Source organism: Scardinius erythrophthalmus (assembly GCF_964197995.2).
Source record: "Scardinius erythrophthalmus genome assembly, chromosome: 12".
Classification (NCBI taxonomy): Eukaryota; Metazoa; Chordata; class Actinopteri; order Cypriniformes; family Leuciscidae; genus Scardinius; species Scardinius erythrophthalmus.
The window spans coordinates 5,498,811-5,512,012 of NC_138232.1; the positions used below are offsets into that span (position 1 = coordinate 5,498,811).

Genomic DNA, 13,202 nt, shown 5'->3' on the forward strand with positions numbered 1-13,202 from the left:
GAGAGGGAGAGGAAGAAGAAGAAGAAGAAGAAGAAGAAGAAGAAGAAGAAGAAGAAGAAGAAGAAGAAGAAGAAGAAGAAGAAGAAGAAGAAGAAGAAGAAGAAGAAGAAGAAGAAGAAGAAGAAGAAGAAGAAGAGAGTGCGGCATTAATTACTTGTCCATGAATAATGCAGCTTTTCTTGATGAAGGCTTTCAGTAATCTTTGGGTCATCATCAGTTGCTTTAAAATGAGTTTGTTTGCAGCATTTCTCTTTCCAAATTATAGTGTGGAAATTTCGTCCCAGAGTTCCACACTGTTCTCTTGATCTACACTGTTCAGAAGATGTGGGTCAGTAAGATTTTGCAATGTTGTTCAAAGTCTCTTATGCTCACCAAGGCTGCATTTATTTGATAAAAAAATCCAGTGAAAACAGCAGTATTTTGAAATGAGTCCATTACTCCAGTCAATAAGTCATTTATCAGGGTTCAACTATAAGGATGTCATACTGGCCCAAAACTTGAAAAGTGCGTTGTCATTGATTTTTTTTTATTTTTTATTATTATTATTAATTTATTAAATTTAAGTTTTATTTTCTGTGATTTATTCTGCATTGTTGTCTTCAATTCTTTTGGTGTGTCACCAAGATAATTAGTTGGCTAATACAGATAGCTGGTTAAGTTTGCAAAAATGATTTGTCATGGTCTTATGAACATTAGTTAGAAACAATAATTAATCAAAAACCAGTCAAATTAATCAGTGATGTTTTTCATCAATCAGTGACCATCATTTTCCAGTAGATGTGTATTTTTGGAATGAATTAAATTACATGACAACTGTGAAAAATAGTGAACAAAATATTACATAATAGACTGAATTCTTGAGATTTTTTTTTAATCAACATTTAATCCTTCATTCAAATCCCTAATTACACCTTTGAAACATATATTTGTGATGCTCACCTTAGCTAACACCACTGTTAAAAATGTTATGCATTTAAAAATTAAATGATTCTGTCAGATGCATATTTAATCATTTATATCAGCCATGAAATCACAAACTTAGGTTGTCGGTTAGCAGTGAATAATACATTTGGTTTCATCCACATTGATAAAGTAACATTTTTAGTCTTTCTTTCTTTATATCTGTCTCCCATTCTACTCTGCATGACTATATTTGGACCCGTCAACCAGATGCACTGTGGGTTTTGGTGCATTAGGGAGCAGGTACATAAGCTGCCAATGACAATGTCAGATTCTCAGCATGCAAAAAATGAGGAATCATTAATAACCAGCCCAGGCAGACTCAGGTGGTACGTTCACCGCAGCACATTAAAAGAGTAACGATGATTTAATTGTCAACTCTTCAGTAAATTGTTTCCAGGCAACCCATCCTAAACGTAATCATCTCAGTTTGATAAAAGAGCTGGAAGGAGAGTTAAAAGAGAGACGTGAACGAGCGCGGTGCAGCATGGGGGGCTGCAAGTGAAGTGTTTTACTGCACTGTCAGATTTTTTTGTCTAGAAAAGTGAAATGTACTCACAGAGGACGACGTTTCGTAAAGCATAAAGGCTTGTGTTTGCTTTCATTTTAATGGTGCATTTTGTTCATGTGCTTGCTTTTTCATGAACCAACCTTTTGTTTAAAGATCAACAGATCTGTGCAGGGATTAGAGAGTTAGTTCTCCAAATGACTGAGAGAAGATGCTAGATGGGGGGCTTATCTTGAGGGGAATGGCTGGTTGAAGAGCTATTTGACTGGAGAGCAGGAAAACAATGTGAAGAAAGAGAGCTGGAGGGGAAAAGCGAGCACAGCCCTCTTCTTTAGTTCCCTTTGGAGCTGTCACCTGTCTTGACGTGCATGGCTGCAGATAGCGTGCTGACCAGAGGCGGCTGACAGGTGGAGCTGCCCCCCTCATTCAGGCTCCCAGAAACACCTACCAAATACACGGCGTTGGGCACAACCATTAAAGTGTGTCCAAAAATGACAGAAAAATGTGAAAGTTTCCTTCACAGCAGACGGGTATAAATAGAATGCAGTGAAAATTCAATTACATTTGTTGTTGGTTTGTAAAACATTTAAAAACCGTATAATGTGATTATTAATGCTGCATGCACTGTAAACAGTTTTAACCCACTTCAGCATGAAAACATTTTTTTTTTTTGCCTTAATGTTTTGAATAAAATCAAAGTGATATAAGTTACGACTTACAGTCGCTCCACAAGTATTTGGACACTTACAAATGTCTAAATGTCATTGCATTAGATATATAATTGTAAATTAGATATATACTGGTCAACTTGGCATTGAGAAGGGTCACACGTGATCAAAACGTCATTTTCCTCATTGATAGAGTAGTGCGTAGATTGATAGATTATTTAATCAAAATACAAAAAGCAAACCAAGTGGTGTAGATATATTTTTTTTAATTAGCATAAGCATACTTTTGAATTTGAGGTTCGATATTAAAGTATAAAAAAGAAATTATTAGTAATTTGTTCATGAATCAGACTACACCGTTCTAAATCTGTAATGGCATTCAGACATTTGACTTGCAAGTGTCCAAATACTTGAGTCTGCTGTAGTTTATGTTCATTGCACTTTATTCAACAATTTTACATTTAATTAATCATGCGAAAGATTTAGCTGCAATTCTGAAAACCCAGAGTTTTTTCCCACTCAAATTTTGATAACAGAGTGGATTTAAGCAAAGATACTGCTATAATGATGCAATCATTTTTTACAATTGGTTTTATTACTCTTTTAGAGATTTGAGTGAATATCACAGATCTACGGTCTACTGAGGCGTTTGGGTCCTTTGAGACTCAGGCTGCTCAGAGTGACTTCATAATTCACGCATAGCAATGTGCTCCTTGGCCTTTTCCAGTCGAGGTCATCTGAGACAGAAAGGTCTTTCATTCTCGATAGGAGGGGAATAGCAATATTGTAACCTTTTTCAGCCTTTGATTGAGCGGCCAATTAAAATTTATATCATGTAACTTCATACTAGTGTCACGTTTATGTTCAGTTACTTTCACTTTCATGGACTTTTAGTTTGTATTCATCAGTTCCCTGTTTCGTTTGATCAAGTTTCCCTCCACTCATCAGTTTCCATGGACACTCATGAATCATCACAGCTGTTTGTCATTATGTTCATCACCATTGTGGATTTTATCACCATTGTGATAAAATGTCGAAAAAGTGTGATACAAACAACGTTTATGTTGGCATTACCTCAACTACCGTCTTCTTCATTTGGACTAAGCATTATAACTAGCACCCTTACAGCTGAAGTCTTTGTTCCTAGTACATTATTTCTTCAGAAATAATAACTAATGAGATGTTTCATGACACGATGACAGCACTTTTATGCATAAACTCCTTTAGTTTTTCAGGCCAACAGTGAACTGAAATAAATACAGCTGGATCTGTTTTGTTCTGAAGGTGTCCTCTAGTCAATTTCATTTCTTCTCGTAAGGCAAGCGTACATGCCTGAGCTTCTGTTTACCACAACTGATGTGTGAGTTGATGAATGTATATATGTAAATAAAAGTAAATATGCGCAAGATGATCATCATTGACCGTTAAGCCACGCCTTGTTCAACTTGTCGAATGGATACTATTATGCGCTATTCGTGTTCTTAAGAGCAAAAACACATTCTGTTTGATCATCCCTTTATGCCTTTCACTTAGACGTCAAATAATTTTGTCAAATTGAGCAGGTAGTGAAACTAAAGCGCTTCTTCTCATTCGGGCAGATGAAGATAACAACGCAGCGTTTAAAGATCACTTCCGATGATTGACATCACAGAATTTACCGGTATTTTGGACCTGATGTGAATGGTCTCTTATCGGTAAAAAGCCAGAAAGGCGTTGCTTGTGTGTACAGGATATTTGTGTATTTACCGGTAAATTCATTCTGGCGATTTATTTACCAGGAATCATTGCTGTGTGAAAGGGACTATTGAGAAAATTACGCACTCATGTGCATTAGTATTTTTTATGCTAATTATAACGTCTGTCTGCAGTTAAGAGAAAGCGATCATTGTGTGATGATTGAATTAAATAGTGTGACATTGATTATGCATGAAAGTGGGTTGAATAATGTGATGTTTTGGATTTATTCTCTTCTTTTCATCACAGTGGGCCGATACTGTATGCTTGTGATTGGCTTAATTATTTTTTTCTGTAGTTATCACAGTTTTTTTTATTTTTTTTTTATTCATTTAAGTTGATATTTTTCTTGGTTTTTCATCAAGCCAAGGCCAGAAAGCACTTCAATCTGAACAATAAGCAAAGGAACAATCACCTCTTTGAGGAGACAAAGCTCAATTTTGTTTTATATGACAATCAAATTGCATGTTCAAGCATGCAGAATTGCTTTGTGGGTTCAGAATGTGATTGTTTGGTTTCTTGGTCTGCAGAATTAGAGTTCTAAATGTTAGTTAAACTCTGTTCACACCCCAGCAATCCACACAAAAACACAGCCGCGACAACCACACAAGCTCTCGTGTGTCTTTTTTTGATGCCTGCTCCAACCTTTTCTGATTCAAAAGCTCTCCAAGTCTCTTCACAATTGCCCTGCATCGCCCCCCTTCTACAACAGATTGCTTACAAGTACTCCCATTCTTTCCGTAATGTCCTGAACCCCCCCCCCCCCCCCCCCCCCCCGCGGAGTTCATGAATATAAGCACTTTTCCCCTCCACTCTTATCCCAACTCCCACCGATCTGCTCTTCTCCTCGCCGCCCGCCGTTTGATATATCATGATCCTCGTTGCATGAAGTCATTACGGCAGGAAGTGGAGAGAAAGGCAGTTCACACTGTTTTGATCTTGGAAGGTTTAAATGATTGGAATCTTGGAGCTTATGATTGACTTGGGAAGAGGGAAGGGTGATTGCTTTTTTCCCCATCCAGCAACCAGTTGAAGGCTGAACAATAACAAGACAGACTTGGAGTCATCTTTTGGGAATGAATTGCGTGAGGGTGTCTTATAGCTTTTCGTTTTAAAACCCCCCTGTGTGTATTGTTTTTTTTTTCTGTACATATTTTCTTCCATTTTTTGGGGGGTTTATTTTTATTGAAACAATGCATCTCTCTGCTTCTTGTCCATTTTTAACCCATTTATGACCACCGAGTACCAGTGGATGAAAGTTAAAATGGCTGTTTTCGGCAATTGTGGGAAATTATACTCAGCATCTGCAATCAGCAATTAAACATCTGATCTACAAGCCTCAACACTGTCCTCAGATCAGATGACAGTGATATCAAGTTTGGTCATCTTAAATATTGTGTGTGTACAATGAGAAAATCCATCCGACCTCCTCTTATCACCTCAGCAGTTCCCATAGCAATGGGGTAACCTGACAACAACAGAGTGTGTCACCTTACTTCACATTGTCTTTTTGTAGTTGCTCTCTGTAAAAAAAAAGTGAATGAACCAATAAGATATGATAAAGAATTTTTATGTTTTTGGTCAATGCAAAGGCTGCTTCTCCACTTTCAGACCAACTGCTGTTCTCCACATCTTTGAGTTGTGGCAGATTGAGCATTTTCTTCAGCATTCCGTCTTTGTATTCAACTTTCAGTTTGGATTTGTCTTCCTGTCTGTCAATGAATAGTTCGGTTGACAAAGCAACCTCAGTTATTTAGGGATTTGAAGAGGTAGATCATTTAAATCTTACAGATATTGAAGGAAAGAACAAAGATAAGAAAGAGAGAACTTCCTGATGGTACCTGATGATAATGCCATTATATTTTGATATATAGCATGCTACTGAATGATGACTATATTCATATACCAAAATATAAGTATAAACCAATAACACTGCTGTAATGTTTGGAGTAAGTATGATGTTTTTGAAAGAAGTCTCTTTTGCTCATCAAGGCTACATTTATTTGATCAAAAATACAGTAAAAACGTAAAATTATGAAATATTTTTGCAATTTAAAATAACTGTTTTCAATTTCAGTACATTTAAAAATGTAATTTATTCCTGTAATGCAAAGCTGAGCTATCACATGATCCTTCAGAAATCATTCTAATATGCTGATTTGCTGCTCAACAAACATTTCTTATTATTATCAATGTTGAAAACAGTTGTGCTGCTTACTATTTTTGTGGAAACTGTGATAAAAAAAAATCAGGGTTCTTTGATTAATATAAAAATCAAAAGAACAGCATTTATTTGAAATAGGATTTTTTTTTTTTTTTTTTTTTTACTGGTTTAGTCTCATTTTTAATCAGTCAAATGTGACCTTGTTGAATAAGTATTAATTTCTTTCAAAAACTAATTTTACTGACTCCAAATTATTGAACACTAGTGTATACCATGGAATTACCATAGTTTCACTATGATACATGTTCAGAAAAACACTTGTATTGCTGTGGAACATGTCCAGTATACCACAGTGCTGTTGCATTTTCAAGGTAGGTATAAAAGGGAAAGGAAAAAGGATGTAGTCAAGGGTTTATTTGTTTAGATGAATGCCAAGCACTATGGAATAGACAGTATAGTTGGCTGTTGGAGGTTATTGTGTTCTACAGGATAAACCACAACAACAGCAAACCCACAAAGGGGCAACCAGACAGACGGCAGTGTCGGCCTCACAGAGAGTATATTGCCTTTGATCTGCCAAGTCTATCTCTCCGTTTCCCCTGTTTCCCTTCTACTTTTTTCCCCTCAAGATCATCAGTGTGAAATCGCAACGTCTTCAAACCAAATGTATTTTGTTGCCTTTGAAACTCTTGCTGATGTTGCCAGCTGCTGCCGCTTGAAGAAATAGCTCACCCAAAAATGATGAAACCAATTACTCACCCTCTTGTCGTACCAAACCTGTATTCATTTATTTCTTCTGTGGAACACAAAAGGTTGAGTGAATGATGGCAAAATTAGAATTTTGGGTGAACTATCCCTTTAAATTACCCTTCTTTCCTCCATCCACACACTGAACGTACTGAATCGTGTGAAATTGCAACGCAGCACTTTAACGAAGCATCCTTTCTGGTATCCTCATGAAAACCGAGTTTTCCTCTTTATATAACACAGTTTAAAATGTTCAACTTTGCCACAAAGTGACACTCGATCCTTCAGCATGCCCATGGCTAAAATGCAGTTGCACAGTATAGCAGACCTTTGCCTTGTGTTTTAGTACTTAATGCTGTAGTGCAGGTGAAAACTGCTTATGCTGAACATGTATGAGGAACTCCTCTATATGATGTCAATGTTTGTGACTTCTGCAGCCGTAAGATGATCCTTAGCTGTAAATGTAACCCGGCATAAACGTCAAGTCCCAGCGTGATTCACAAACTCTCACTTCACGCTGCGCAAAGTACAGCGGTTTTGCTTTGCGCATCACCTAATTAAGAGAGAAGTTTTAAAGTTACATCCAGAGTTAAATGCTAAGTATTGTTTACTGCATCAACAAAAAAGCAGACAGTAATTAAAAAACACTCTGGAGAGAAACGACCCAACATCTGTTCCCAGTGTTAATCTAATTGATTTGAGTCGTGTCACTGCATGGGGTGACTCGAGTCTTTGGGAGACTTTGGATATCAAATACTATAAATGCATTAACAGCACTCAATGCGTACTTCCTGTCCACATCCAATATTCCTTAATTGTGTTAAGTGCTGTGAACACAATGACTATAGCTTTGCTTCAAAACTTTGTGAAATGCCTACCAAGACAGCATTTTAAGGCATCATGTGTGGGATCAGTTTATTAGTCATGCTTATTGAGATAATCTTGAATTGCACCTTTATGACATATCTTTTCTTTGTTTATATCAAGACAGCAGTCTATGGCAATATACAGCAAAGCAGCTCACTGGTTTTTGGAGCAAAGCTTATATACAGTATTTTGTGTCCCTCTACACTGTCTTTTAACCTTTAAAGTTTTTTTTATCTTCGATTGGTTGGAAATGTTTTTGAAGGATGGTCATGTTTTCATGTAACCGCTGGTGCCACTTTGGCCTACAAATGACCATTGTGAGTGAAGGTTAGTGAGTTTTGAAGGCAAAGTGCAACCTTGAACAAATATCTGAACATTTTCACTCAAGAAAAGCACAGACTCTTAATGAATCTGTCGGCCTGCTGGTTTTTATTGTTGGTTACACTTTATATTAATGTGTCCCTGTTACAGTGTAATTATACATTTAAGTACTGAGTAATAGTAATTACAGTGCCCTATGGTTTTTCGAATATTCCCTTTCATGCAGTGTGTAATATAGCTGTTTGTGAATGTAAATGTTCTGAAAAGTCAAAAGTGCACGCTAAATAAAGTTACTGTCTCCTAAAAAAAAGAATCAACTCTGAACCACCTAAACGAGTCGTCTGTAATTCTAATCCCACTGTGTTATGGTTCTACTGTATGTTGCAATATAATACATTTGCATAATGCCTGCCTATTTTTTGTACGTTGTCTGCCCGCGAACAACTTGACCCGCCCTCAAACACGTAATTTTACTGTCGACTGCTTCCCAAATCTCGGAGTTCAATGCGGGATTCGCACAACGCTTGCTCTTGAAAGATGGGTCAGTACCCAGTTTATTAGGACCAGCTTGTTCCTCAGAATCACAACCTGTAAGTATGAATAATTATTGATGTATATATTTTCTACCAGCTGTTCAAAATATGTAGTTTTGTGTTTTATATTGTTTAAGTTTCCGGCTAACCGGCTAACTCACGTTATTACTGTCTTAAAGGGATACTCCACTTTTTTTGGAAATCGCTCATTTTACAAATCCCCCAGAGTTAAACAGTTGAGTTTTACCGTTTTCGAATCCATTCAACCGATCTCAGGTTCTGACGGTACCACTTTTAGCATATCTTAGCATACATCATTGAAGTGGACAAGACCATTAGCATTTCTCTCAAAAAAATGACCAAAGAGTTTCGATATTTTTCCTATTTAAAACTTGACTCTTCTGTAGTTACATCGTGCACTAAGACCGACTGTTATTGATACAGTTCCTGCATGTGCACCGCAATAAATTTGAAATATACACAAATAATACTCTACCAATCACAACAGACTGGGCCGTCTGGCCAATCAGAGCAGAGTAGCTCGCAGAAAGGAGAGATTTAGAGAGACTGATTCATCCAACTGAGTTGTTTGAGAATAATTGAAAAATGCGGAGATGTGCAGTGTTTTTTTGACCTTTTATAATATCTATTGTTATAATTTAGTGTTTTTTATTTTTATTGAATTCATCTAAAAATAATTTATAAACGGGTATTACGTAATTTTTAAATAATTAAGTCAATGATTGTTCATTTTAATTTTTTTTAATTAGTTTATTTTATCTTTCCATTTTTGTGATGCTTTCATTTTATATGTATATTTTTTACTGTTGTTTTTCCATTCGTTTCATACAGCAAATAACCGTTAAAATGCTTTCATTTAGAAAAATTAAAATGGGTCATCATGTCGTTTTCAATGCTCTATGCTGATATCTAGGAAGCAGAGTGGTTTTTGGCCGATATATAATTTCATTATGGCGAATGAGATGCATTTTGTTTTATTTCATTTTTCACAGTTGTTGTTTTTGTGCTGTTGTTCATTCTCTGCCTCTGTTTTTCCCTCATCTGAATATCTCAGTTTAAAAACCCCACGCATCTGGGTATGGTGGACACCTATTGATATGTTTATTGCTTGCAGTTTCCTCTCTCGTTCCAGAGAGAGCAAGAGGGATGGTGGAGGTGTGATAAATGTTGCAGGGCGTTTGGGTCTGAAGAGATCGCGCCAAAGCAGCGCAGCAGCAGTACTGAAGATTGATTTCTCTTATGCAATTCTCCCCAACGTCTGCGATTAATGACCCTATACGCTCGCCATCCATCAGCATCTCCCCTTGCTAAACTACACCAGCCCTCATCCAGGCTCCATAAGCCCACCTATGGCACCACGGCGTACCCCGCAGCCGAGCATTAGCGTGTTGCTAATGCTCTCACACATTCACCTCTTTCTGTCAGCTTAATGGTGATATTGTTACCCTGCACCTGTCCACCAGGCAAATCCCCTACCCCTTCAACACCTCCCCTCGACGGGGGGCTACATGTTGGGCATGGACCCTTGCTGGCCGAGAGCCTAAACATTGCTCGATCAGACATATGTCTCTGCATTTATAGCCATTCTAGTGAGGCTTAGTCACGTAGGATTTACAGTCTCAAATCTGCTTAGATGACACCTTTAGATAAGAACCAACTCTGATTAATAGATTAGCTGTAATCTGGCCTTCAGGAACAAAGGATTTGGGCTTTTGGGTCATTTGTTGTTGTTTTTCTGTAATTTGCTCAGCTAAGATTAAGCAAAAGAGTTAAGCAACTGTGCAAATGTACCACAGAGGACCTAAAATGAGGCTTTGGCTTCCTGTTTCCTGATCTTGAACACAATGCAACTGAACACAATTCAGTTCAAACTTTGTAAGTCTAAGTCTAAGCCTCCCATGTGTGAACCACTGATGAATGAGCCATTGAAGCTGAAAAACGCTGATGTCTGCCCTAGACGTGACACAGTTCTCACATTGCTCAAATTGCTTTGCACACAGGAACTCTAAGAACTTTGAGAATGATAGGGGCCTAAGAGAGCAGCCATGATGTAAACTATCTTAAGACGCTAAAACTCCCTTTCACATTCGGCTCCCTTAGGATTCGTCCAAGGCCAAGTCAAAAACCAGTCGCCTGCCTCTTTTATGCTTTTCTTCTAATCTAGAGGATTTAGTGTGAGAGATTTTGTCCAACAAGCCCACTGGATCCACTGGCGAGTCTCTGATACTGTTTAGCCCCTTTCACACAGCTTGTTGATCTCGGAAAATTGCCGTAAAAATGCCTTCTGTGTGAATGCAAACACGTCCCGGGATTGATGCCGGGATGGGGACCTAGTACCATTGCCGGGATCAGTCCCGAAACGCGCCCTGTGTGAACAAAAGCCAGGATCAATGCCGTATGGGGTGTGTCGTAGTGATAACTTGACGCACAACGTAATGATGGCTTAACGAATTAACACGATGAAAAGAAGTCATAATCGAAAAAAAGTTGTGATTTGACCACGAAACATGTTGCACATAAACAACAAAGTTTGAACATCAACATCTAATGCCCTATCGGCTGCCATGTTGTTCAAAGCAATGCAAACACTTCCACTGTTGTACAACATGTTTTGAAATATTTAACTGCAAACTGCAACAGCTGACCAATCAGAATCAAGTATTTCAGAAAACCATGCAATGATAATATTTAATAAGTTCACTGTCACAAACAAAATTATATGATCAAATGATGTTCTTCTGTCAACTTTTATCACGGTTTCCACAAAAAAAGATTTTAAGCAGAACTGTTTTCAACATTGATAAAAATAAGAAATGCTTCTTGAGCGGCAAATCAGCATATTAATGATTTCTGAAGGATCATGTGACACTGAAGACTGGAGTAATGATGGAGCTTTGACATCAGAGAAATAAATCACATTTAAAATAATATTTAAATGGAAAGTTATTTTAAATTGTAATAATATTTCACAATTTTTTTTTTTATCAAATAGCTGCAGCCTTGATGAGCATAAGAGACTAAAAAATATTACCAACCCCAAAACGTTTGAAATGTCGTGTACATATATTAGAAATGTACATTATCCATTCAACATGGCTGTTGGTAGAGTATGGAACAAGCAAAAGAGGAAAAATATCTCCTCTGATAATTGTTCTGGTATATTGTCTCGACTCTCAATGTCAAGATGACCTTGTAATCAAAATTTCTTGTCAAATGTATCTCTGACCTTCCCTTTCCTTCCCGTTTCTCCCCACAGATCCAGTCAACGGTCCCCAGAACGTGAACGTTGTGGACATCCGTGCCCGTCAGCTGACCCTGCAGTGGGAGACCTTTGGATATGCGGTGACACGCTGCCACAGTTATAACCTGACCGTCCAGTACCAGTATGTGTTCAACCAGCAGGATTTTGCCGCCGAGGAGCTGATACCGACCTCCTCTCATTACACTCTGAGGGGACTCAGGCCTTTCGTGACAGTCAGACTGCGGCTCGTGCTGGCCAACCCTGAGGGCAGCAAGGAGAGCGAGGAGATCGTCAAACAGACAGAGGAAGACGGTGAGCTTGAATAAGCAAGATGGTGGAATCGAAAAGAATTCTCTTTTATTAATATTGAGTATTTTATAGTATGCATACAAATGATTCAATTTAGTGTTGCTGTCAATGCTGTCAACTTTAGCTCACAGATAAGCAAACAAACATCCAAATTAATTTTTTTCTCATTACAAATGAAACAAATTATAAATGCTCTAATCATGTTTGCATGGTTCACATGGTTCATTTAATTTAAAATAAGTTATAAAAGTAGACCTGACTGAACATTACCATGGCTACTAAACAATAAATATACAAATGAATAAATGTAATATTGATTAAATAGGAAATTATTTTATATTTTGAAAGGAAAGAGACCATGGAGTGCTATGAGAAACATGAAAGAAACACATCTAGTAAGAAATCGATTGCCAGACACAACAATTATACAGTTTAGTGGTCATTATATTTCATTACTACAGATTCAAGTATTTCATGAGTCATGTTCACATTATATATATATATATATATATATATATATATATATATATATATATGTGTGTGTGTGTGTGTGTGTGTGTGTGTGTGTGTATACTGACAGCAAAACTCTCGAAACAACTATATTTGAAATTGAACAGCATGAATAGCATAGCTTTTTAATACCAAAACACTGGTTTAGCCTTATTAGAAAAAGTCCCAGAAGAGAGGTAAGCATACAAATTACAAATACATTGTCTATTTCTCATTGAATTGATGTCTTTTTACTTGAAGGTTGTTTGAGGAACATTTTAAATGGAGGTTTGTTGGGTACAGAAATGATTAACACTGGTTCCTGGCATTTAATCTCACTAGATATTTGAATTAAACAAGAATAAGTGAAATGACCACTAACCTTCACTGGAAGAATGGCACATGTACAGAAAGGCTGGAGGTTAATATTTTTCCTTTGTACAGTGAAGTAAACACAGCTATTACAGGCTAGAACATCCTTTCATATAGCCAGTATTTTGCATCAGAGACTCTGCTGTTATAGATAAATGTTGACAGTTGTTGCTATTTGCAAGTTAGTTTCACAACATGCCATGGCACTTTCCACATCCTAAAATGCAGAAATGGGAAAAGTTCAATAATCCCAGCCTATTATTTCAAT

At 37.2% G+C, this 13,202-nt stretch overlaps 1 protein-coding gene across 1 annotated transcript in view; it reads left to right on the forward strand.

Moving 5' to 3' along the window:
- Positions 1-13,202, forward strand: part of ptprt (protein tyrosine phosphatase receptor type T) — a gene marked incomplete at its 5' end in the record, with an annotated part of 249,208 nt that overhangs the window by 127,231 nt on the left and 108,775 nt on the right. Inside the window, one exon of the mRNA XM_081380101.1 lies at positions 11,780-12,076. Within this exon, the coding sequence (XP_081236227.1) occupies positions 11,780-12,076 (297 nt within the window). The remainder of the gene's footprint in view (positions 1-11,779; positions 12,077-13,202) is intronic.